Raw genomic sequence first — 27,979 nt, forward strand, 5'->3', positions numbered from 1 at the left:
TGCTTGTTAAACAAGTGGATTCAGGGATCAAGTGTAGCTGGGCCTGGTTTAAACTGGATGCCACTATAGAGGTAAATGGAACACCACACATTTTCCCTCTTTCTCACTTTTGCTGACACATTGTAGAACAGATGTCCACAGGCAGAAAGTGTACAATGTAATAATGTGCAGTGTAGTCCAAGGATATTGTTTTTGTGTTGAACTTGACAGTAACGCATGTGAGGGGATTATACTTTTTTAAACTCTGAATGTTATTTTTGCACACATGTAGCATTGTGCACTTGATCAATGTCTGTAGTAGCCATTATAATGGAGCAAAAATAGAATGACTGTTTCGTTCTATTTCTACTTTAAGATGTTTTTTTCCCCCCAAGTGCAATATTTCTGTGTGGTCACAAGCGTTATATTATAAAGGCCATCATGGCTAGCTGCAATATTAGTTTATAGTTGTTTTTCTCAATACTTGAGTGTCATTTGCAGTAAAGTCTAGGCAACAAATAACACTGGATTTCTTTCATTACATTTTTTAAACTTGCGAGTTAGTTTCACATTAACCACTTATTTTACACACAGAGACCGCTCATGTAGATCATATTATTTTGTTGTTTAATTAGTTGAAACCTGCTTTTCCCCCTAGCAGGGATTTGTTTTGCATGTTTCAATGCAAAAAAAAAAGTGTCACCCTTTTGGGCCCTCACAAGTTTTGCATCCCTGCAAGTGTCAAACAAAGTGGGTAATGTTGAACCCCCAACTCCTGTCTGTCACTCACTCCATTTAAATATCTTAAATGTATACAGTTGATGTGGTCTGTACCTTGTGAATATTCCCTTTTGATTGCACAAATATTCCCATTTGTTCTCTCTGCTATAAAATGGTTGTTTTTCAGAATTACTGAAAGTATGTTAAATGTCTGAGCCAACAGCCCATTAACGATTGACCAGCCAGCCAGGCCACCACACACACTCCTTTCCCTGCCCCCACTTACATACACTCATACAATTCAGGGAAGATCTAAGTCTGTATTTACAAAGTGTCTCAGGGCAGCATTGCTGATCCAGGATCACTGATCAGGTTCCTTCCTCTGTGTAGTCAGCAGATGCAGCTGCTGTTTCAGCACTGAGGACTGGACACCTGATCAACTTCCCATTATAGGAAAAGTCACATGTAATAAGTCATGGCAATGACACAATTGTCTTAATATTGAATTGATGACATTCTATTATAGGGAATTCTGATTGACTCCTCACACCTGTTTCTTTGGCCACAGTGCACAAAATGATTAATGAAATTGTTTTTTTCCATGCCCTTGCATATACACACACACTTAAATCCTTGTTATTGACAACCAAAGAAATGTGCCCTTTGTATATAAACAAATATTTTGGGCATTCTTAAAATTTCAGAAAAAGGCCTATTTAATTAAGTTAGTAGCTTTTAAAGTCCTCAGGGTGGCAGTGGCGAGCAGGAGTTAATCCAGGAGTCTATTTAAGACCAGAGTGTACAGTACAGTGCATTTGGAAAGTATTCAGACCCCTTGACTTTTCCCACATTTTGTTATGTTACAGCCTTATTTGAAAATGGATTAAAAGGTTTTTCCCCTTTATCAATCTACTCCTTTATCAATCTACTCAGTACCCCATAATGACTAAACATTTTTGGAAATGTATTAACAATAAAGAAACATTTCAACATTAAGTATTCAGACCCTTTATGACGCTACAAGCTTGGCACACCTGTATTTAGGGAGGTTTTCCCATTCTTCTCTGCAGATCCTCAAACTCCATCAGGTTGGATGGGGAGCGTAGTTGCATAGCAAATGTCAGGTCTCTCCAGAGATGTTCGGTCGGGTTCAAGTCCGGGCTCTGGCTAGGCCAATCAAGGACATTCAGAGGATTGTCCCAAAGCCACTGTGCTTAGGGTTGTTGCCCTGTTGGAAGGTGAACTTAGTCCCAGTCAGGTCCTGAGCACTCTGGAGCAGGTTTTCATTAAGGATCTCACTGTACTTTACTCCATATTTCCCTTGATCCTGACTAGTCTCCCAGTCCCTGCTGCTGAAAAACATCCCCACAGAATGATGCTGCCACTACCATGCTTCACTGTAGGGATGGTGCCAGGTTTCCTCCAGACATGACGCTTGGCATTCAGGCCAAAGAGTTCAATCTTGGTTTTATCAGACTAGAGAATCTTGTTTCTCATGGTCTGAGAGTCCTTTAGGTGCCTTTTGGCAAACTCCAAGTGGGCTGTCATGTGCCTTTTACTGAGGAGTGGCTTCCGTCTGGCCACTCTATCGTAAAGGCCTGATTGGTGGAGTGCTGCAGAGATGGGAGAACCTTCCAGAAGGACAACCATCTCCACAGAGGAACTCTGGAGCTTTGTCAGAGTGACCATCGGGTTCTTGGTCACCTCCCTGACCAAGGCTCTTCTCCCTGATTGCTCAGTTTGGCCTGGCGGCCACTAAGTTACCTTTTTGATTCAAATGTTACACGATCTGAGGAGTAGAAGACATGTAACTAATGTTTCAACCACGATGGCAAACGTGAATAGTAATAGCACCGACTCCAGTCCAACCGTTACAAATCCTCATGCGGTCACTCTCCCCACAGATCTTCAGAACCTTCGTACGGTTCTGGTCTCGGAAATTACAGCCACCATTGCCACTCAGCACAAAACTGCCATTGATGCTGCTCTGGACCCTTCTCCGCCATCCTGGAGGGTGTCCGAGCCGCTGCGGATGAACAAGGCCGCCGAATTGACAGCTTTGAACATGACCTGTGTAACTACAGTGACCGCAGAGTAGCCCTTGAAAGAACGGTTGCCTGCCTGAGCTTTGAAAACCAAAAGGTTATTGACAAGAACGATGACCTGGATTCCTGATGGAATCCTGATGCAGTCAGTGTTTGTAGTACACTTGTCATCAGTCATTTCAAGTTTCTACAATCAGGACTCAAATGGACTCATTCTACTCGCTACTGCCATCCAGAGAACTTTAAAAGCTACTACATGCAATTTCACTTAATTTAATAGGCCTTTATCTGAAATGTTGATAAGAATGCCAAAAAAATCTTTGTTTATATCCTTGAAAGCACACATTTAGTTGGTTGTCAATACTGATGAGTTTTTGGTATGCAAAGGTGAGTGCATGATTTAAAAGAATCATTTTTTCCACTATGGCCCAGGAAACAGGTGTGAGGAGTCAATCAGAATGATATTCCACATTATTAAAATGCCATCAATAGACACAAATATTAAGACAATTGTGTCATCTCCACAATGACTTATTACATGTGACTTGTCCTATAATGGAAAGTTGAAACAGCTGCTGCATCTGCTGACTATGTAGAGAGATCTTGATCAGTGATCCTAGATCAGTAATGCTACCCTGTGAATACAGACTTTGATCTTCCTTGAAGTGTAAGTAAGTGGGGGGGGGGAGTGTACTGCAGGTGTGCGGCAGCCTGGCTGGTCATTTGGTAGTTGGCTGTAGCCTCAGCTCTTTGCCTCTTATCTGACCCCTCCCCTCTCTTTATTTTATAGCAGAGACAACAAATGAGAATATTTGTGCAGTCAAAAGGGAATATACACAATCTACGGACCACACATTCAACTGTATATTTAAGATATTTAATGGAGTGACAAGCCGGAGTTGGGGGCTCAACATTTTTATTAAAAAAAATATATATATATTTCACCTTTATTTAACCAGGTAGGCTAGTTGAGAACAAGTTCTCATTTGCAACTGCGACCTGGCCAAGATAAAGCATAGCAGTGTGAACAGACAACACAGAGTTACACATGGAGTAAACAATTAACAAGTCAATAACACAGTAGAAAAAAATAGTCTATATACATTGTGTGCAAAAGGCATGAGGAGGTAGGCGAATAATTTTGCAGATTAACACTGGAGTGATAAATGATCAGATGGTCATGCACAGGTAGAGATATTGGTGTGCAAAAGAGCAGAAAAGTAAATAAATATAAACAGTATGGGGATGAGGTAGGTAAGATTGGGTGGGGTATTTACCGATAGACTATGTACAGCTGCAGCGATCGGTTAGCTGCTCAGATAGCAGATGTTTGAAGCGATTTCAGCGATTTTTGCAATTCGTTCCAGTCACAGGCAGCAGAGAACTGGAACGAAAGGCGGCCAAATGAGGTGTTGGCTTTAGGGATGATCAGTGAGACACCTGCTGGAGCGTGTGCTACGGGTGGGTGTTGCCATCGTGACCAGTGAACTGAGATAAGGCGGAGCTTTACCTAGCATGGACTTGTAGATGACCTGGAGCCAGTGGGTCTGGCGACGAATATGTAGCGAGGGCCAGCCGACTACAGCATACAGGTCGCAGTGGTGGGTGGTATAAGGTGCTTTGGTGACAAAACGGATGGCACTGTGATAAACTGCATCCAGTTTGCTGAGTCGAGTGTTGGAAGCAATTTTGTAGATGACATCGCCGGAGTCGAGGATAGGTAGGATAGTCAGTTTTACTAGGGTAAGTTTGGCGGCGTGAGTGAAGGGGGCTTTGTTGCGGAATAGAAAGCCGACTCTATATTTGATTTTAGATTGGAGATGTTTGATATGAGTCTGGAAGGAGAGTTTACAGTCTAGCCAGACACCTAGGTACTTATAGATGTCCACGTATTCAATTCACTCTCTGAATGGCACACACACCCAGGGCTGCATGCTACATGCTAAAGGCCACATAGAGACCAGCGCCAGGCCAGAACAGGAGTAGGCTGGACAATAGAATGAGTCAAAATGAACCCAAAGCTGAAAATTGTCCAAAGAACATTGGCTAAGCTGGAACAGTACCACGAAGCCATAGCAAATTAATTGAAACCAACCTTCCCTAAGCCTCTTCTGACTGGAGTGATGCTTAGAATTCCATTTCCCCTAAATGGCACAAACATTTCTACCTTCTTATTTTACCACTACAATCTGTTCTTAGGACAAAACTGACAAATAACTTGTGTAGAAAGTAAACATCCACAAGTACAAAAATGTTTTGCAACATTGACTATTTCTGGACTAGCAATCGATGAGAGTACGCTGCCCAACCTCGTCACTAGAAAGAGGATTTTATCCTTATTTTTAAATGGTGTCCAATTTTGACAAATAAAAATATACACTTTGTGAGATGTTTGGCAAAATAGACCAGCATGCCTCTCCATATGAAAATAATGGGGGGGAGCTCAGAGTTCCAAGCAATGTTCTCTCTAAATTGCGTGTGCAGTAGCCCGAGATTGCTGTGCAGCAGTCAGTGCAGAAATACAGTGGGGCAAAAAAGTATTTAGTCAGCCACCAATTGTGCAAGTTCTTGTAATTTTCTTTATAGGTACACTTCAACTATGACAGACAAAATTAGAAGAAAAAAGAATCCAGAAAATCACATTGTAGGATTTTTAATGAATTTATTTGCAAATTATTGTGGAAAATAAGTATTTGGTCAATAACAAAAGTTTCTCAATACTTTGTTATATACCCGTTGTTGGCAATGACAGAGGTCAAACGTTTTCTGTAAGTCTTCAAGGTTTTCACACACTGTTGCTGGTATTTTGGCCCATTCCTCCATGCAGATCTCCTCTAGAGCAGTGATATTGTGGGGCTGTTGCTGGGCAACACGGACTTTCAACTCCCTCCAAAGATTTTCTATGGGGTTGAGATCTGCAGACTGGCGAGGCCACTCCAGGACCTTGAAATGCTTCTTACGAAGCCACTCCTTCGTTGCCCGGGCGGTGTGTTTGGGATCATTGTCATGCTGAAAGACCCAGCCACGTTTCATCTTCAATGCCCTTGCTGATGGAAGGAGGTTTTCACTCAAAATCTCACGATACATGGTCCCATTCATTCTTTCCTTTACCCGGATCAGTCGTCCTGCTCCCTTTGCAGAAAAACAGCCCCAAAGCATGATGTTTCCACCCCCATGCTTCACAGTAGGTATGGTGTTCTTTGGATGCAACTCAGCATTCTTTGTCCTCCAAACACGACGAGTTGAGTTTTTACCAAAAAGTTATATTTTGGTTTCATCTGACCATATGACATTCTCCCAATCTTCTTCTGGATCATACAAATGCTCTCTAGCAAACTTCAGACGGGCCTGGACATGTACTGGCTTAAGTAGGGGGACACGTCTGGCACTGGACGATTTGAGTCCCTGGCGGCGTAGTGTGTTACTGATGGTAGGCTTTGTTACTTTGGTCCCAGCTCTCTGCAGGTCATTCACTAGGTCCCCCCGTGTGGTTCTGGGATTTTTGCTCACCGTTCTTGTGATCATTTTGACCCCACGGGGTGAGAGCTTGCGTGTAGCCCCTGATCGAGGGAGATTATCAGTGGTTTTGTATATCTTCCATTTCCTAATAATTGCTCCCACAGTTGATTTCTTCAAACCAAGCTGCTTACCTATTGCAGATTCAGTCTTCCCAGCCTAGTGCAGGTCTACAATTTTGTTTCTTGTGTCCTTTGACAGCTCTTTGGTCTTGGCCATAGTGGAGTTTGGAGTGTGCTTGTTTGAGGTTGTGGACAGGTGTCTTTTATAGTGATAACAATATCAAACAGGTGCCATTAATACAGGTAATGAGTGGAGGACAGAGGAGCCTCTTAAAGAAGAAGTTACAGGTCTGTGAGAGCCAGACATCTTGCTTGTTTGTAGGTGACCAAATACTTATTTCCCACCATAATTTGCCAATAAATTCATTAAAAATCCTACAATGTGATTTTCTGGATTTTTTTTTCTTATTTTGTCTGTCATTGTCATTATAGTGTACCTTTGATGAAACTTACAGGCCTCATCCTTTTAAGTGGGAGAACTTGCACAATTGGTTGCTGACTAAATACTTTTTTGCCCCACTGTATCAGCCCAAAGAGAGAAGCATGAGATTGAACTTCAATCAATTTTCTAGAGCAGTAGTCACAAACCGGTCGATCTCCAAGGAATACCTAGTCGATTGCCAAACATATGTAAAAAAAAAAAGTGATAAATATATATTTTAATTAGTCTCGGGCTGTTGGCGGTAGATGCACCTGATTCAACAGCCCTGCCAACCGGGTAGGCGAACTGTTGCCATTTTTAACCATTGCATGGCGTCTGAACGTACAAAATCTGCCTTCCTGGCGGGCCCAGAGAGCAAATTAATTACACGTTTGGCCTACCACTGGCCAATCGGATGTCTGCAGTAAAGTAGCATGCATAAAAGAAAGCTACAGCAAAGTTGATGCTGTGAGATTTCAAAACGTTTTAACTCCGAGCGCCTGCTCCCTCTGACCAGCACAAACACAAACAATTATCACAATACCACTTCTGGTTACTCTCACCGATTCCACAACACCCAACTCCGTGTTCACCCACCCTGAAACACCTACCACCTGCGATACTAAGCCCACATTCACTTCCATTTCTCCTGCTGTCTTTAGCTCACACTTTCTACCATCTCCATTTTAACCAACTCAAGCTCACCCTTTTTCTCCCTCTCTCTCTTAGACCTCCTCTGCCTCTCTTTTTCCCTCCATTCCTACTCCGTATTCAAAGTATACAGCTGTGTTAATACTCATACCAACATACTGTATTCTACATACTTAATGAGTATATACTATTAGTTAATTTTAGTATACTGTTAGCGAACAGGATGCTTTCAGTTGAGCGAACTAGCTCTTCGCCTGTCTACAGGAAGTTGATGCTGTTGCTATGTAACCTCTTTTTAGCTAGTTAGCATAACACATTACTAGTTAGACATCTTATAACTTCGGGTGTGTTCGTAAATTGAATGTGGAGTGCCAGAGTGGCTCGTAAATTCAGAGCGTTGTCAGCTTGTCCGTTTTGTAAATTCAGAGCATTTCGCTCTCGGAGCGCACACTTGGACGCTCGGGCGGAGGAGTACAGTTGATTTGAGCGTCTGACTACTTCCAGACACAAATGAGACCACTCTGACCATTTTACTAACACCAGCAGAGCTGTTTTCATGTCACCCAGAGCGTTTATGACTAACTGTGCTGCTGGCAACAATTTAATTGTGCTTTTTTTGTCGACATTTACTGACACCAGCCGTATTCAACGGGTGTTGAGCGCTTGTAAATTCATTATTATTCATTATACACTCAGACGTGAGTGCTCTGAAATCGGAGTAGGTAGCCAGAGCGAATTTACGAAAGCACCAGAATGGCCATTGAGAACGACGAGTATGAAGCGAGGGCCAGCCAACGAGAGCGTACAGGTTGCAGTGGTGGGTAGTATATGAGGCTTTGGTGATGAAACGGATGGCACTGTGATAGACTGCGTCCAATTTGTTGAGTAGGGTATTGGAGGCTATTTTGTAAATGACATCGCCGAAGTCGAGGATTGGTAGGATGGTCAGTTTTACAAGGGTATATTTTTTTTGAATGAGTGAAGGATGCCCTGTTGCGAAATAGGATGCCAATTCCAAATTTAACTTTGGATTGGATATGTTTGATGTGAGTGGAAGGAGAGTTTACAGTCGAACCAGACACCCTAGGTATTTGTAGTTGTCCACATATTCTAAGTCAGAACCGTCCAGAGTAGTGATGCTGGACGGGCGGGCAGGTGCAGGCAGCGATCGGTTGAAAAGCATGCATTTAGTTTTACTTGTATTTAAGAGCAGTTGGAGGCCATGTAAGGAGAGTTGTATGGCATTGAAGCTCGTCTGAAGGGTTGTTAACACAGTGTCCAAAGAGGGCCAGAAGTATACAGAATGGTGTCGTCTGCTTAGAGGTGGCTCAGAGACTCACCAGCAGCAAGAGCGACATCATTGATGTATACAGAGAAAAGAGTCGGCCCAAGAATTGAACCCTATACTAACAAATTGTCAGCCAACATAACATGTAAGCTAACTTTTTTAAAAGTCATTACTTTATTACATTGCTTAACATTTTCTTAACATTTGTCCTAATTAGTTAAAGCAATGATTTTGTAACCGCTTTCATTGTACTTTGGCTGCATATTTTCCAGTCATTCTCTTCAAATCTGAAAATGATGTGAAGCCACGCCCATTTGCTGAAGAATTTCATTATGGGCCATAAAATAGTGTCCTCTGCGTGTATACTTCATATTTTGACAAATTTAGTACGACATCCGGGAACTTTTGTCATACTATGTCCATATTATGACCAATAAGCATACTATATACTCAAATTAATGTCACAAATAGTATGATTAGTACGGTTAGTATGAGTATTCGAACACCTCTTACATCTCCTCATGATAATACTGCACTTCTCCTGACATACATCTTGTTCTTGCCTTCTCAAGGGACGCCATTTAAATCGGCTGTCACAATCTTTGTACAATCAGCACAAACCTCCTGGAGCAGTCTGTACCTCTTCAAATCCCTTAAAGATTTTGTCATGAGTTGCTGACCTTTAGTCAAGCTGGCACCTCTATGGGGTAATGCTTTGTGTTAATTATTTGCATGTGGAAAGCAATGCTGAGACAAATGGAGGAGGAATGGACGGGAAAAATAGGGAGAAGAGGTCTAAGAGAGTGAGGGAAGAAGAGGGTGCGCTTGAGTCAGATAAAATTGTGGGGAAAAAGGGAGATGGTTTGTCAAAGAAGAATGGTAGAAAGTAAGCAGAGGGAGCTGAAGACAGGAGGAGAAATGAAAGTGAATGAGGGTGAAGTGTCAGAGGTGGTAAGTGTGGTAAAGTCATCGAAGACTGATGTATGCACCGAGGATCAGGATGAAAAGGAGTCTGTGACAGTAGGAGTGAAGTTTATGTAAAAAGTGGACCCTTGCCTCTTGGCTGATCCATTTGTGGTTTGATGGTGGGTGAAAAAATAGTTGGGTCATGTGGATTCGGTGAGGGTAAGTAGAAGTGATACTTGTTTGTGTTTCTGTTGTGCAGAGGAAGAATGTACTCAAAGTAAAACGAATGGGGGTAAGTAAAGTGAAGTGTTCTCAAGAAAAAGGAACCAATGAAAGGAGTGATAGAAACGTTGACCAGTTGAGGGCAAAGATCCCCGTTGTATGTGATGCTTGTCGTTTGATGCGACGCAGACAGGGGACAGAAGTCATTATCTGTTCTTTTGAGTTCTGAAGTTGAGTCATAAGCCTGACAAAGTGAAGTTAGGATATATAAGTTATCCTGTACAAGTGTATGTGTCAAATACTTTAAGATGTTACAGGTGTCAAGCTTATGGGCATGTGGCAGCAATGTATGAGACAAGGGAATGTGTAGTATTGGGGAAAATAGTGGAATGTTTTAATTGTTGACATTTCCAGGGGGGGATTTGTACCTTGTCAGCTCAGGGGTTTGAACTTGCAACCTTCCGGTTACTAGTCCAACGCTCTAACCACTAGGCTACCCTGCCACCCCATGGATGGAACATTTAATCAGTGGAGTAGGGTGGTGTTTATTTTATTTTAATAATTTTGAAATGTGTGAGTATAGTGTTAGATAGTAGGGTATTTATTTAGTACATTTTATTTTTCAGTTAAAGTTTAAGGGAGTTGTACTCCAGTCTAGTAGGTGGCAGTAATACAACAAATTGGATGCCAACCGCCGTTAAACATCATAGAAGAAGAAAGTTGTTGACACCCTCGTGACCACTGTCTGTAAGTACACGTTGGAACTCGACCCGGAAGCAGCGTGTACACTGCTGAAACCAAGGAGACAGCATGGCGGAATACACAGGTACACGTGAGTTACGTAAATAGTGATAGAAAACTATAATAATAGAAATACTGAATGTTGCACTACAGAGATCGGTCATCATATTGTAATTAGGATATTTTGTACTTAAAATAGTTGTTAATTTGAAGTCATGTAATGTTGCTTATGTAGCTAGCTAGCTAAATTAGCTAACGCATTTCGTATACCGGTATGCAAACGAACTAACCAGCTTGATAGCTGAGCTTGTATTGACTATACTCCATGCAGCTTATTGCATTACCACGTTAACTCATATTACACGAAACCTGCATTGAAAAAAAACTGTGGTTGAACTTAAGTGATGGCTACAGCCAGTTCATGCAATGTTTGACACTGACACCAACGATGATTATAATGTACCTGTCTGTGCTGACTGACACCTTTGCTGACACTGTGACAGATCACGACGGTGGGGCAGGGGACGATGTGCCCGATCTCTCAGACAGTGATAATGAGGAACAGTGGCAGTGGATGGAGGCCAATGACAACAACGTTCAAGTTACTTGCTTATTCTGTGACAAGTGTGTATCATTGTTTGTTTTTTTAAGCAACTCACCGATACATGTAATCTGGTGTGAAATAGTTGTCTCTCTCTGAAAGTGTTGATGGTTAAAATATATCTTGTCCCTCATGTTTTCTCAGGATGTCAAATTCTGGACCAGAAACACTACAACACTGCCTAGTTGAGCATCAAGTCGACCTTGTAGAAGTGGTTAAGAAACACAGTAAGTTTTCAAACTTATCTTATAAAGAGTTATCATTGTTTTAAGGTCATGATATAATCCATCCTCACATCTGCCGTTGTTAAAATCCTTCCCTGTAGAATTAGATGACTATGGCTACATCAAGATGATAAACTACATACGAACAGAGGTAAGCACATCCCTTATTGTGTTTTGATACAGAGTGACTTCAGATCTTTGGCCAAAGCATGGTCCAGGTAAAATAGTAATGACCCAGGTCTCATCCTTGCTTCTTGTCATTTGGAAGTGTAGTCGTCTCTCGAAGCTGAGATTGAGGTTAGACATTTTATAGAAATTGACATTGCAAAAGAACAGGTGTTTAGACTACCTGATAGAAAGAACGCAACATGTAAAGTGTTGGTTTCATGAGCTGAAATAAAATATCCCTCAAATTCTTCCTGTGAACGAAACTTATTTCTCTCAAATTTGGTGCACACATTTGTTTACATCCCTGTTAGTGAGCATTTTTTCTTTGCCAAGATAATCCATCCACCTGACAGGTGTGGCATATCAAGAAGCTGATTAAACAGCATGATAATTTCACAAGTGTATTTGGCTGTGGAAAATAAAAGGCCACTCTAAAATTTGCAATTTTGTCTCACAACATAATGCAACAGTTGTCTCAAGTTTTGAGGGAGGGTGCAACTGTCATGCTGACTACAGGAATGTCCACCAGAGCTGTTGGCAGAACATTTTATTTAATTTTCTCTACCAGCCTCTCAGCCATAGACCACTTGTAACCACACCACCGCAGGACCTCCACATCTGGCTTCTTCACCTGCGGGATCGTCCGGGGGTGGGGGAGGGTTTGGTCTGGCTCCAAAGCGGGTAGGCCTGGGAGAGCATAGTCCATAGATTAGGCCCTAATGAATTTATTTTTGACTGACTGATTTCCTTTATATGAACTGTAACTCAGTAAAATGGTTGAAATTGTTTCATGTTGCCTTTATATTTGTGTTCAGTGTATAGTGTTTTGGATCTTACTGAAAGGAAATCCATAGAAAGGGAAAATGCGGGAAGGATGCTTGGCATGCCTTTTGAAATTTGTATCCAAAATAATTAATGAGAAATAATCAAAGTTAGGATTAAAATCAGGAAGTTAAAAAAACAAATATCCATAAATTAATTTAAAGAAATTGTGTTAAACAATACCCATATTTCAGAGCATCCGATAAGGTTTCAGATGGCACCACACTGGCTGTGTAGTATCTACAAGCTAATCATTGTAGTGTCTTATGTCACACATTTCCCAACTTTCCTGTATTATTATTTTGGATACAGATTTCAAATGTATGCCAAACATCCTTCCCCCAAATGACCTTTCCAGGGATTTAATATCAGGAATATTGAAAACATCATAATTATCTTTGGGCATATCTTGTGTGGGGAAGCACTATTGCTGATATTATTGCAAGCATGCAGTTTGCAGGAGCCTTTTCCAACACGCATGTAAACAAAAACATAATTATAGATGCTCAATAGTATTTTTCATAGATACTTTACAGCTATGATTTGATTAATCATGAATTTTAGGTTCTCGAACCTCCAAAATGAATCAGTTACTTCTGTGTCTTCTTATCGTTAATACAGTTCGCCATTCTATGTCGTACCAAATACATCCCTGGTTTTCCAAGTTCATGGACAATAATGGCTGTGTGTTTGTGTTTGCAGAAGTGCAGTGGGCAGAGCTTGTCTACGCTGCCTGTGTGTTCTATTCCCTGGGAGAGTGATGAGTACATGAGGCCAGCTTTACAGGATGACCCCTTACTGCAGATAGGTACTGGCTTTCATTGTTCAACTCAAAGGCCTCCATTTAATCAAGTACAGCTAAAGGGTAACTGCATTGCAGGTATATTTAGAATGTTTTCACCAGATGTGAGATTTTGCATCAATATCCTATGTTGTTTTTAAAGAACAACTTGAAACTGTTTAAATCCATAAAAAGCCTTTAAGCTGTCATTATAAACAGAGTGCTGTTTTATTTTATGCAGTGCTGTTTTATTTTATCTGGTATTATTTGAGTTGTTGCAACCCATTAGTGCCTCATTGTAACTGGAAATTTGCATGGGGTGACGTTACTGGCGTGGTTCACACAAAGGAGGTTGGGAGAGTTGTATGTTGGGCAGAGATGCGATTGTACACAGTACTGTTAGTAGAGTAGGCAGTCGTTATCTTCCCATTTTTGAAATGTGTTCAAGTGAGTCTCCCTTTTTGTTAGATCTGGAAGAACTGTGTGAGGGGAAGGGGATTTTGGCTGGCCCCTCTACTGGGGGCCAGTGTGAAGCCAGCTGCTCCTCTGATGCTCTTCTGCAGAGGGCCCAGGCTGCAGAGGAGAGGGCCCAGCGCACAGAGGAGGCGCTGGCCAGAGCCATGGACGACCTACACAAACTCAAGTCAGTGCTGCTCACACTACTATTGACATTTTTGTTAATTACTGTTACTTGCTACTGTTATTAGCATCGCCACTGCTACCACTTCTGATATTATTACAGAAATACAAATTACTACATTAAGCCTTTACACTCGAGGGAATATGGCCTATATGGATAGGGTCCAATTTAAATGTTTCTAACAGAAGAAATATGAGATAGCATAACCATGGTAGCAATTGAAAGGGGAACTATTGGAGGGTGCTCAACCACCATTGAAAACACAATATTTTATTTAAGCTTTTAATAGTTGCTTCAAGAAAATGTGTTTTTAATGGTAAGCGGGCGTTGCACCTTTTCCTTTTCGGTAAATGATCAGAACAAAGGTGAGGACACAACAGTTCACCCGAAACGACCGAATCAAGAGACCCTGACTTCTGACCTAAAGTATAGTATGTTTATGTGTGTATAGTATGTTTTAATACATTTTTTACTTGACCTTTTATTTAACTAGTCAAGTCAAATTATTGTTTACAATGACTGCCTCCAGTGTCCTCAATTGCGCAATCAAAATGCATTTTCTATTCCTCTCCTTGGGGCACTCAGTGGGAGAAGGGGTGAGTGTGTCTGATCACAGCAGCTACCAGTGAAACTGGTACAGGGGTAGGGCAGAAACTGTCATTAAGGAATCAGGCCAGGGTAATGGACTTTACTGTTTGACCAAATCAGTTTTAGCCACCACAAAAATACCAAAGTTTGAGTGAATTAACCACCTAGAATTTCCAGGTGGCACTGATGCAACCAATATATATATTTTTACTTGCACAGTCAAGTCAATCGGTCACATATTGCGACCAAATGGATCCCTGCATTTGATGGCACTGGTGTTTCTCATTCTCACACATGCACCTCCCACCTGCGGCCAGCTGAGGGACTCAGTGAACTCAGTATTGCAGAGGCCTTTCCTTTGTTTAGGAGGAAAAGGAGAAGGGAGGGAAAATTCCACTGCTGCATAGAGGGGGAGTGGGGGATATAGATGCTGTCTTTCCATTTATTGTGCAGTTGGTGCTATAAGTGTGTGACTGTCCTGCGGTAAATCTGTTCCAATTCATTCCGGATAGAAGTTACCTGTAAGTGCGGATCTAGGATCAGCCAATCTGAACCTTAAATGGTGGGGGGGGGTGCAAAACTGACTGTAGATCAGGGTCTAGGGGCAACTTCATCCTGCTCTGTTGTAAAAATACTATGGTATTTGTTTCAGGTTGCTGGCCCAGGGTCTAGTATTGAATGCGGATGTGGGTCGGGGCACCGGGTCCTTGGGCGCCGTGGCTGAGCTCCGGGAGGACGAGGACGAGGCCTACTTCAGCTCATATGGCCACTACAGCATCCATGAGGAGATGCTTAAGGTCCGCTACCACAATGGCTTTGTTGCGCATATGCACACACTCATGCCCTCTTCTTCTTAATTCAGTAGACACTGCAGAGAGAGGAGGGACACAGATTTATCAGTGCGGTTTATCCTAAAGGCTCGATGTAGCATTAAATGAAAATAATCGACTCTTTGCAAACTATGATGTTGATAACATTAAGTTTTTCTCACTGACAAGTCAGCAATAAGGAGTGAGCTCTCATGCAAAACATCAGCATTACTATAACATGGTGGGGATTTGAGTTGTGGTAATTGTATTTCACACTTCTTAAGCATTATAAGTTGTGTGTGTGGAAGGAGAGGTGTGGGTGGGAATGCTAGGTGGTCAACACTCTCTTCCTCTCTCACTTACCGCAGTGCTTCAACATGTTCCCTCTCTCTGATTGGTGCTTAGCACTGTTAATGTTTGCGTCATATATGTATATACGTCAGACTAAACTCCATCAAAAACCATTCCTCGGAGGAAAGAGGAACCACGTTTGCGGTGGAACATCGTCAACTCTTTTATGGGCTGCCATAAAGTGGATCACTGTTGGTCACGGTGTGTGTGTGTGTGTGAGTGTGCTTAAGACAGGGCGAGAGAGAAAGTGAGTCTCACCATTTAACCCTCCCACTTCCTTCCCTGCCCCATCACTTCAGTTCAGTCTGTTTCTCCGGGCAAGTTATCAAAGATAAATCTTGAAGAATCAATTCTCTATTACTAGAAGCTCTGGTTTTCAATCACCCTTGCTCCAAGGATCCTTCGCTACTCCTCATGTCAGACTAATATAATGAATGAGGTCAGGTTTCATGTCAGATCAATCAATCAAATGTATTTATAATGCCCTTTTTTACGTCAGCCGATGTCACAAAGTGTACAGAAACCCAGCCTAAAACCCCAAATAGCAAGCAATGCAGATGTAGAAGCAGTCTTTGGAACAGATTGGATTTAATCTTCTAATTGATTTGTAATTTATTTCAACACCATGGGGTGGGGGTGGTTTCCTTGACACTATTAAACCTAGTCCTGGACTAAAAGCAAGCTCAATGGAGAATCTCTGTTTCTGGGAAACCGCTCCTATTGGGATTTATCTGTAATTTGGCAAAATATTTGATGGCTTGTTCTGTTTCTGTCAACACACCAACAGCATGCGAAGGCATCATCCGAAATGAGTGCGGATAAGTTGTGCGTTTTAAATGTGTGTTTCATGGGTACGTAAAAGGCCTCCCATTGAAAAGCGTAAGGATTTGATTGGCAGGTTAATTAGCTCGTCCACATGGAATGGTTGAAACGATGCCAGTCCTCTCTATTTCAATGTTCGATTGAGTCTACTTTTCTCTAGATTTCTCAGCCTAGCATGCATTTTACTCATTTTCCGTGGAGTCAAATCCCCAGTCAGCTCTGATTCCACGAGATGACACCACATACAAGCACAAACATGTAATCTCCCCTCTTCACGGGAACTCTCCATCTCATAGACATACAATCGTCCATCCCGCCCTGCTGTGACACACACACCTTGGTCTCGGGTGACTGGATAATTTGTTACAGTTTGTTATGTTGTTTCTGAAGACATGCTCTATGATTATGTCTTCTCTGCCCATGGTAATGGATGACCTGAATGTCCTTTGTTCCTTCCTTTCAGGATAAGGTGCGCACAGAAAGCTACAGGGACTTCATGTACCTCAACCCGGAAGTGTTCAAGGACAAGGTGAGCAAAGAACTTGGCAGTGCAGGTTTTAAAATATAAATTGCTATAGCGGTGACAGCCCCTTGTTTAAAACACTGCGACTTCATTACGCACTGTAGCGCCTCTTGGCCGGGACTGTGGAGTGCTGATAACGAGCGCACACCAACCCCCCTTATTGCCACCCTTCCTCCCCAACCCTGCACTGTCATTGGAAGCAGGCAGTGTCCATCTCCAAGGCCATCCCTTATGTGTTGCCACCGGGTATGTCCTGAGGGAGGGGGTAGAGGATAGGCGGGGGTGGGGGGGAGAGGGGAGCAATTTTTCAGTCAAAGGGGTTGGGGATGGGAGAGAATGGGTAGGAAACGGGACGGTTGCTGGAAGAAGAAACGCAGGGTTTGGTCTGGGTATTGTTATCCCTGTCATTGGAGTGGCGGTGGATAAGGGTTATGTTGACCTGCCGCAACCCCTGTCATTGCGATAAACACTCTGGCTCCTCTCCTGCACCTCACCCCCAGTATGGTCCTTCAGCGTACCAGAAATAAGTATCTCTTGAAAATATATTTTTAAAGGTATTTTCAGATTTTCCTTGTACAGATTGTGAAAGAGAACGACAGTGGGAAAAGATAGAGATTGTATCAAAGGGCTGTAGGCTGGATTCAAACCCATGTCACTAGACCAGCCAGGCCACAGGATAGGAGTATATCAGAGGGAGAAATGTTTGTGAGGGAAGTTGAAAATTGATTGTATTACAAGGGCTATGTGTTTGCTGTTTTGTGTGTAGCTCAGTCCTTTTCCCGTAGCTCCTTCTCAGATGTCAATAGGTAGGTCAAAACTCCATCCTACCAAAACAGTCTAAAATTTCAGGCGGCCTTTTCAAAAAGCTCACACTAAAAAGGCATTATCATAATTTTCACAATTTCACAGGATTATTCCAACCTCCTTGTGTGGAAGTATATATGAAACACAGGAAACACATTCACTGGCCTTTAAAAAAAAAAAACACTCCTGGCCACTCTTGAACATCTTTTAACTAGATGGCAAGTATATCGAAATTATAATAGACCTACAGTGTATGTTTTTTTAAATACCAGCCCTTTTTCTTTTGACGAACAAATCGTCCGCTGAAATTAATTCCTGATGTGGCCCTCGGGACTAAATTATTGGCCAGCCCCTGGTCTACACCCCTGTTAGAACATTTCTATCTACCCTTCTTAAAACCTGATGACGGGGTAGGGTTCCCTTTTGGGAACGACCCCTCCCACGTTCAGCTGGAACGGTGGCGCATGGAATGCAAAAATATTCTTCGAAATATTTAACCTCCACACATTAACAAGTCCAATAGCTCAAATGAAAGATAAACACCGTGTTCATCCAGCCAGCAAGTCAGATTTCTAAAATGTTTTACGGCGAAAACATAGCACATATTTATGTCAAACCACCACCAAAGACACAGATAATTTGAATAGCCAAGTTGAACAAAATATGCAATCAACAAACGGATGGATTCAAAGAAAAATAATTCACTAACCTTTTGAAAATCTTCATCAGATGACAGTAATAGGACATGTTACACAGTACATTTATGTTTTTTTTCAATAATATGCTATTTATATCCATAAATCTCTGTTTACAATGACGCAATGTTCAAAAAATTCTACTCAAATGTCCGGAGAAATGATGATAGCTCCGGCAGATAACGTCAGATAACAGCAATACACATCATAAACTTTGACTAAACTTTGCAGAATCAAGCTTTAGCATGATCTGAACATGGAAAACAATCCTTAGCTCGAACAGACAAACAGACGTCGTTTGGTCAACCCTGGAAGAAAGAGAGCTCTGGACCCGACGTGCGCATCAAAGTGCATGTATTTTCGCGTTACCTGAAGGTTTCAGCCCGCCAAAAGTGGAGGGAGCGTGCGATTCTCACAATGACAGGCCCCACTGAAAGCAGACATCGCGCTGAATAGATAGAAACTGTTCCCAGATCTGTATGCTGGTTGGGAAGGGTGGGGGCGATGACGTTAAAGTTGGCCCAACTTTCATGATGACGAGAGAGTTTGGGAGAATGGCTGAGTTCTCCTTTACATACAGACATAATTTGAACGGTTTTAGAAGCTTTAGAGTGTTTTCTATTCAATTATAATTATTATATGCATATATTAGCAATTTTGGACAGATTTTTTTTCTGTTTACTATGGGCACGCAATTCCTCCAAAGGGGGCAGTAGTCAGCCCTATCTTTAACAGGTTTTAACACGCTAATCAGCCAATCGTTTACTAGTTATAAGGAAGGGGAAGTTTCACCTTCTACCTCCTATACTGCACTTCTACCTCCTATACTGCACTTCTATCTCCTATACTGCAGGTGGTGCTAGATGTGGGCTGTGGGACGGGCATCCTTTCTATGTTCGCCGCCAGAGCGGGAGCCAAGATGGTCATTGGGGTGGACCAATCAGAAATCATCTACCAGGCCATGGACATTGTCAGGTGAGCCACCATTGTTATCCCAGGGAATCCTGGGAAATGGAGTGTGTTTTTAGACAAGTCAGTTGTGTTGTACTGCCCTGTTTCAAATGCCCCCCTGTTTCGTGCCAACTGGACATGAATATTATGTGATATACAAACACTCACCTGTAACACACCCCATTGACAAGAGGGTGTCTATGAGCTCAGATAAGGCTTTATAGGGATGGTGTGTCAGTGTCCATACGGCTACTGCATATAACTTATAACCCCCAGGGACCAGAAGCCAGTGGCTGTGTCTGAATACCCATACTTGGGTTCTAAATATTAGGCATTATGGGTTTGCGAAAATGAAATGTTTTATAGTACACTATTAAAAATAAAGGTTCAGGTTGGAACCAAATAAAATTCTTAAGAGCAATGCCATAGGGTAACCATTCTAGGTTATTTTAATAACCTTAAATGGGATGGTTCATTGAAGAACCACACACTCCAATACCTTATTTTCAGCAAATAAGGTGCTGATCCTCATTTGTATATTTCCCAAGGTGCCTTTCCAGTAAATTTTAATTACCAGTACCACCCTTGACTGTGTTTGCTAGTGACAGAGACATGATTGTTATATTCATTAATTTTCAGCACTGTGGCCTTCACCAAGTAAAATCCTATGTGAATATGTTATCGTTAAAATGTAATTATTTAACACAATACACTACATACTTTGTAAGGCCTTGTTTTGAGGGCCTAGTTTTACCCTAAAACTCATGGTTTACAGATCACATCAGGCCTGCAAGTCACATAATGCTGGCTTGTAAAGTTGTGTAATTCCTATTGAAATCCAGCCAGACGAGGGTTGGAATTTTTGGAATTTTTATTCACTTACAACCTGCATTCAGAATGACTGCCAGGGTTGGGAAGACTAAAGTATGACACTACCTAAATCATCTAAACTGGAACAAACATTTCAGTATCAGGTGCAGTAAGTCCAAGTAACAGATTGGATTCGTTTAGAATTTTTTTAAATTTATATTTGGGAAGCAGAAGATTAATCAATCAAAACATGGATATTGAAACACAATAAAAAAAATCTACCTGTAGTAGAGCATGCTGGGAAATATGATAATGATGTCTGTGGTTTTGTTTAAACTCTGGTTAGTAACACCATCACTGGGGTTCTTTTACACCACTTAGTGTTAACTTAACTCCTGAATCAACACTAGAAATGTTACACTGAAAAATTAACTAATTAACGCTGGCCAATTTGCTGTGTGCTATGAAAGTGACATTTTCTTGTACCGCTGAGCTCTAGCGACTCTTTGTGGTGGGCCGGGCGCCTGCAGGCTTGACTTCGGTCAGCAGCTGGACGGTGTTTCCTCTGACACATTGGTGTGGCTGACTTTCGGGTTAAGTGAGCAGTGTGTCAAGAAGTAGTGCGGCTTGGCAGGGTCGTGTTTCGGAGGACATGTGGCTCTTGACCTTCGCTTCTTCCGAGTCCGTAGGGGAGTTACAGCGATGGGACAAGACAACCTACCAATTGGAAATCACGAGAAAGGGCTAAAAGTACTAAAACATATACACTACCGTTCAAAAGTTTGGGGTCACATAGAAATGTCCTTGTTTTTTAAAGAAAAGCTACTTTTTTTGTCCATTTAAAAATAAGAACAATCGAATTGATCAGAAATACAGTGTTAATTTGAAATTACATTGTTAATGTTGTAAAGGACTATTGTAGCTGGAAATGGCAGAGTTTTAATGGAATATCTACATAGGCGTACAGAAGCCCACAATCAGCATCTATCACTCCTGTGTTCCAATGGCACGTTGTGTTAGCTAATCCGAGTTTATAATTTTAAAAAGGCTAATTGATCATTAGAAAGCCCTTTTGCAATTATGTTAGCACAGCTGAAAACTCTTGTCCTGAATTAAAGAAGCAATAAAACTGGCCTTTAGACTAGTTGAGTATCTGGAGCATCAGCATTTGTCGGTTCGATTACAGGCTCAAAATGGCCAGAAACAAAGACCCTTCTTCTGAAACTCGTCAGTCTATTGTTGCTCTGAGAAATGAAGGCTGTTCCATGCGAGAAATTGGCAAGAAACTGAAGAGCTCATACAATGCTGTGTACTACTCCCTTCACAGTACAGCGCAAACTGGCCCTAACCAGAATAGAAAGAGGAGTGGGAGGCCCCGTTGCACAACTGGGCAAGAGGACAAGTACATTAGTGTTTAGTTTGAGAAATAGACGCCTCACAAGTCCTCAACTGACAGCTTCATTAAATATAGTACCCGCAAAACACCAGTCTCGTCAGCAGTGACGAAGCGACTCAGGGATGCTGGCCTTGTAGGCAGAGTTGCAAAGAAAAAGCTATATCTCAGACTGGCCCAAAAAAAGAAAAGATTTAGATGGGCAAAAGAACACACATTGGACAGAGGAAGACTGAAAAAAGTGTAATGGACAGACGAATCTAAGTTGGAGGTGTTCGGATCACATAGAAGAACGTTCATGAGCGGCAGAAAAAATTAGAAGATGCTGGAGGAGTGCTTGATGCCATCTGTCAAGCATTGTGGAGGTAATGTGATTGTCAGTGGGTGCTTTGGTGGTGGTAAAGTGGGAGATTTGTACAGGGTAAAAGGAATCTTGAAGAAGGAAGGCTATCACTCCATTTTGCAACGCCATACCATGTGGACGGCGCTCAATTTCCTCCTACCACAGGACAATGACCCAAAGCACAGCTCCAAACTATACAATAACTTTTTAGGGAAGAAGCAGTCAGCTGCTATTCTGTCTATAATAGAGTGGCCAGCACAGTCACTGGATCTCAACCCTATTGAGATGTTGTGGGAGCAGCTTGACCGTATGGTACGTAAGAAGTGCCCATCAAGCCAATCCAACTTGTAGGTGGTGCTTCAGGAAGCATGGGGTGAAATCTCTTCAGATTACCTCAACAAATTGACAACTAGAATGCCAAAGGTCTGCAAGGCTGTTATTGCTGCAAATGGAGGATTCTTTGATGAAAAAGTTTGAAGGACACAATTATTATTTCAATTTAAAATAATTTATAACCTTGTCAACGTCTTGACTATATTTCCTATTTAAATTTTATTTAAACTCGTTTCATGTATGTTTTCATGGAAAACAAGGACCTTTATTTGTTTGACCCCAAACCTTTGAATGGTAGTGTACAAATAGCTTTGTTATTGTTAATTTGTGTTACTTTTTATTTTTAAAAATGATTTAGTTTATTTAGTAAATATTTTCTTAACCAACAATGCAGTTCAAGAAATAAAGTTAAGGGCTTGTAAGTAAGCATTTTACGGTAAATTCTACACCACAATTTGATAAAATGTTGCTTTTCTAACAAGGGGTGGACATCTATTTCTGGAGCGTCTACAGGACTGCCAGTCAGACTTAGAATCAATCAGCCTTGCCTTAGCCCAAGCTACATTTCTCTCCTGAACTTTATCTGATAGTTCATGTGTGAACCAGGGATTAGCTCTATCCTTTATCCTTAGTTTATTGAACTAACATGTTTATCTGCAATAGAGTTGAGCAAAGAAGTAAAACATTTCAGTGCCTATCCAAGTCAGAGATATTTGACACAACCCCCCCCCCCATTCAAACAATTCCATATCAGACAAAAGTTGTTGCTCATTGAAATTCCTATAATTTCTCATTTTAATAATGTGAGGGGGGGATTTATGTAGCTTTGCATCTCTTATGCAGTCAAGGGGGGGTTCAAATGTCACTTAACTCATTAGCAAAAATTCCATAGGCTGTATATTTGAGGGGCATTTTGTCAAAATAATATTTAAATGAGTAGATTTTTCAGGGTGTTTAAAGTTGGGGTAGTTTGGTTCAGTTATCAGCTCAGTTAGTGCAGATCTTTTTCAGCCTGAGCAAAATCTATCAGTAACTAACATCAACCAATCCAAATTAAGATCATCCCAAATGTCTAATTCAGATTAAGCATAGTTAGATCGTAGGGTCAGAGAACTGGCTAAAAGCACATGTTGAGGCAGAGGGAGGGTGATAAAATTCCCACTCGCGCAAGTTTAGGATGAAACTAGACATTAAAATTGCTAAAGGACAGAGAGTGTGAGAGATGCATTAACATTTAAGTTGTCCTTTGTAAATATGGTGACACCTCCACTTCTAAAAACATAACTAGCCAGAAACACATCAGTATCCAGCACAGTCTTATTTAGCCAAGTTTCTGATATTACCAAAATGTCAATGTTGGTTTAATTAATGATCTGCCACTTTTTAAAATGTTTGCCTAAAATGACATACCCAAATCTAACTGCCTGTAGTTTAGGACCTGAAACAAGGATATGAATATTCTTGATACCATTTGAATGGAAACACTTTGACGTTTGTGGAAATGTGAAATGAATGTAGGAGACTATAACACATTAGATCTGGTAATATATCATACAAAGAAAGAAAACATGATGCTTATTATAATTTTTTTTTAAACAAACTCATCTTTGAAATGCAAGAGAAAGGCCATAATGTATTATTCCAGCCCAGGCACAATTTAAATTTTGGCCACTAGATGGCATCAGTGTATGTGCAAAGTTTTAGACTGATCCAATAGTGTGTAAATAGTATTTTTGTTTTCTCTGGTTTCTTTCCTATATATCAGTATATTGTGCAAGCTTTTAATCTGTTGGCTAAGAGTAGCCACTTCTTCTCTTACGTCCTCCGTGAGTAAATATTGTTGCATCAGAATTCCAGTCGGTCCACATTGTTTCCCATAAGAGAGCATAGTAAATACAGCTCCTGCAGCGCATTTAAATGCTTGCTATTTCCCATGAACGGGGAAGCCTCCATGGGAAGAGACAAAGGAACTAAATCCGTGTCGCAGAGAGAGAGCTTTCAGGCAGATAAGTAAAAAAAAAAAACATTAACTGATGCATTTATCTGGACCTATACAGGCCATCGAGAAATACACCCGATAGATACTATTTTTTACATTTAAATAAATAGATTCTAGCCTGTTAAACGTAACTTTCTGTGACAAACAATTCACTCGCAAACAAACTCGTGCACTCGCTGTCCTTACTGCAGTCCAAGTCAGCACATCTACCTGCCAACCTGCCAGACAAATACTGAGCTATATTGTATGCTACTTTTTTTTGTGTGGAAATTATTTTATACTAATACAATTGCTCAGAGGGAGGCATTTTGTTTAACAAGTAGTACAACAGGGTCAAAGTTATTGGCACCGCTGTTGTCCACTTGCAAGGATAATTACACTAAGCCTTTTTCTAAAATGTTCTATGAGATTGGAGAACGCATTGGGAGGGATCTTGGATCATTTCTCTTTCCTTTGTCTGCTCTTATGTACTGCCCACTTCAATTCAAACCACAGGTTTTCAATGGGGTTTAAATCTTGAGATTGAGATGGCCATTGCAAAATGTTTTTTTTTGTGGTCAATTAACCATTTCTTTGTATATTTTGATTAGTGCTTGGTGTCAGTGTTTCTGCTACAGTCATTTAGCTGTGGCGCTGCCACGCCCCCCAAAAATGTTTTGCTGGGGCGCACTTTGAAGATGCTAGAACAGTCCACACATACTTTTCCTCTGCAAACAAAATGAGTAATGGAAAAAATAGAAAAATCAGTTATCCCATAGTACAATAGTTATTTAACAAACTATTTAACGAATGGTGACATAAAGTGACAAAGTGGTTTCTGTGAGAAGTACAGGCGTCTTCCCTTAACAGGTCGGCCTACATTATATTCACTTTGTTTATGCAAGATTTCTGGGACATACTATTCTGTGGGACTAAATGATTGGCAGCACCATGCTTCAGACTATTTATAGCCGCTATGCTACATAAGTTGGGCTACAGGTGATGATGCTTATTGCTAATAGCATATCTGATAATATGGACAATGCATAGTCTATATGCATGGTCCAATATGTTAAAGTAACGCAAACAAATTATTTTACCAGTATGTTATTTGGCTCATTTCTGGATGTAGAAATTATATTTTAGATGGTGTCAGGATAATAAAAAACATTTTGGAGTAGAATGTCCTTTTTAAACAAGTCACAAGAACTGAGCTTCTCTGTCCTTCTAGATATAAATTATCCGGTGGGCACCTCGGATCCACAAAACAAGAGTGCCATAATGCTTTCTATCACAGCAAATTTGGTTCTGATGTTGTACTCGCATGCTTGCAGTGATTTATTAGGAAACACATTGGAGTCTTTGCTTCAGCAAATACATTTGAAATATATTTTCAGTTGGAAAGTGTTTTGGAAATATATTCCCTCCCTAGTAGTATGTGGACTAGTACACTTCCCTCCCCAGTGTAGTATGGACTTTCTCAGTAGAGGTCTCTGTGACCTCCAGCCACCTTTTTATTTGTTTCAGGTGGTTGAGCTCAATAAAGTGGGTGTCAGACGGCCTGGCCTTAACTCACATCATTTAGTGCACATGCCTGACTCTGGTCTTTCCTGCCTCTTGGCTCTTCCACAGCTGCTCCCTAAACTACTGCTAGTGCAACCCATCTTTTAATGAACATTTCCCTCAGACAAAAGCACAAAAAGTTGCTTAATTAGCAGGAGGGATGGGGGCAACATCTTATTATGCGAGGTGTTCACGTTCCGATCATCTGTCAGTCAAAACCCATAGAGCGCTGTGAAGCGAAGAGCCAGGGCTCTGGCGTAATTTATAGCATGTTACTGTACAGCCACTGTGTTCAATTTAGGCATTTATCAGTGCCTAAATCTGCTATTTTCAAGCTGTATACTGGTACGAATGTAAGGGGCTACTACACTCTCACCTGCTGTGTGTTTTATAACACCTACACCCGTTTTTATAACAGCTCTCCACTAGCACCACCAGTGAACCGGACAGTGCTTCCAAACCAAACTCATTTACCACCCATAGACCAACAAACACTCCTCAATCTGTGTATGCCTGAATGCAGCTTTGAGTTAGGGGCCATTATTGTCTGTTGTTATTACCATTATGCAAGGGAGTGTCGTATAAGCAAAACAATGGGATTGCGGGAGAGGGGACGTTTTAATTTTACAGCCCACTAGCTCGCTGTCGGGTGTGTGTGTGTTGGTATGCAGGCAGTTTCCCACTAGGCCTCCCAGTGTGGCAGGACAAAGTAGTGAAAACATGACATTGTACCCCAGATGTACACACACACACACACACACACACACACACACACACACACACACACACACACACACACACACACACACACACACACACACACTTGCAGTTTTTGTCACTACCCCACAGTGGATCTTAATGAAGGCATACAGTGGCTTACGGAAATATTCACCCCTGTGGCATTTTTACGATTTTATTGCCTTACAACCTGGAATTAAAATTATATATTTTTTGACATTTGTATGATTTGATTTACACAACATGCCTACCACTTTGAAGATGCAAAATAGTTTTAATTGGGAAACGAACAAGAAATAAGACCTACAAAAAAGGAACTTGAGCATGCATAACTTCACCCCCCCCTCCCCCAAAGTCAATACTTTGTAGAGACACCTTTTGCAGCAATTACAGCTGCAAGTCTCTTGGGGTATGTCACTTTAAGCTTGGCACATCTCGCGACTGGGACCATTCTTAAAGGCAAAACTTCTCCCAGTTCTGTCAAGTTGGATGGGTTCCGCTGGTGTACAGCAATGTTTAAGTCATACCACAGATTTTCAATTGGATTGAGGTCTGGGCTTTGACTAGGCCATTCCAAGACATTTAAATGTTTCCCCTTAAACCACCAAAATGTTGCTTTAGCAGTGTGCTTTGGGTTATTGTCCTGCTGGAAGGTGAAGCTCCGTCCCAGTCTCAAATCTCTGGAATACTGAAACAGGTTTCCCTCAATAATTTCCCTGTATTTAGCTCCAGCCATCATTCCTTCAATTCTGACCAGTTTCCCAGTCCCTGTCGATGGAAAAACATCCCCACAGCATGATGCTGCCACCACCATGCTTCACTGGGGGGATAATGTTCTCGGAGAGATGAGAGGTGTTGGGTTTGCGCCAGACATAGCGTTTTCCTTGATGGCTAAAAAGCTCAATTTTAGTCTCATATGACCAGAGTACCTTCTTCCATATGTTTGGGGAGTCTCCCACATGCCTTTTGGTGAAGACCAAACGTGTTTCCTTATTTTTTTCTTTAAGCAAGGACTCTTTTTGGCCACTAAAAAAAGCCCAACTCTGTGGAGTGTACTGCTTAAATTTGTCCTATGGACAGATACTCCAATCTCTGCTGTGGAGCTTTGCAGCTATTTCAGAGTTATCTTTGGTCTCTTTGTTGCCTCTCTGATTAATGCCCTCCTTGCCTGGTCCGTGAGTTTTGGTGGGCGGCCCTCTCTTGGCAGGTTTGTTGTGGTGCCATATTCTTTCCATTTAAAAAAAAAATAATTGAGCTCCGTGGGATGTTGAAAGTTTAGGATATTTTTTTATAACCCTACCCTGATCTGTACTTCTCCACAACTTTGTCCCTGACCTGTTTGGAGAGCCCCTTGGTCTTAATGGTGCCGCTTGCTTGGTGGTGCCCCTTGCTTAGTGGTGTTGCAGACTCTGGGGCCTTTCATAACAGGTGTGTATATATACTGAGATTATGTGACACTTAGATTGCACACGGGTGGACTTTTTTAAAACA

General features: G+C 41.4%; 1 protein-coding gene across 3 annotated transcripts in view; it reads left to right on the plus strand.

Moving 5' to 3' along the window:
• The first annotated feature begins 8,850 nt into the window (after positions 1-8,850).
• Positions 8,851-27,979, plus strand: part of prmt3 (protein arginine methyltransferase 3) — a 114,478-nt gene continuing 95,349 nt past the window's right edge. Inside the window, exons 1-9 of one of the 3 annotated variants that reach the window (XM_046346500.1) lie at positions 8,851-10,642; positions 11,055-11,175; positions 11,297-11,379; positions 11,478-11,527; positions 13,069-13,174; positions 13,616-13,790; positions 15,028-15,172; positions 16,821-16,886; positions 19,233-19,354. In XM_046346500.1, the coding sequence (XP_046202456.1) occupies positions 10,621-10,642; positions 11,055-11,175; positions 11,297-11,379; positions 11,478-11,527; positions 13,069-13,174; positions 13,616-13,790; positions 15,028-15,172; positions 16,821-16,886; positions 19,233-19,354 (890 nt within the window). In that variant the 5' untranslated portion in view covers positions 8,851-10,620. The remainder of the gene's footprint in view (positions 10,643-11,054; positions 11,176-11,296; positions 11,380-11,477; positions 11,528-13,068; positions 13,175-13,615; positions 13,791-15,027; positions 15,173-16,820; positions 16,887-19,232; positions 19,355-27,979) is intronic. The other 2 variants (XM_046346498.1, XM_046346499.1) reach the window with 2 other exon arrangements.

The sequence above is a fragment of the Oncorhynchus gorbuscha genome, linkage group LG04 (genome assembly GCF_021184085.1).
Source record: "Oncorhynchus gorbuscha isolate QuinsamMale2020 ecotype Even-year linkage group LG04, OgorEven_v1.0, whole genome shotgun sequence".
NCBI classification, from domain to species: Eukaryota; Metazoa; Chordata; class Actinopteri; order Salmoniformes; family Salmonidae; genus Oncorhynchus; species Oncorhynchus gorbuscha.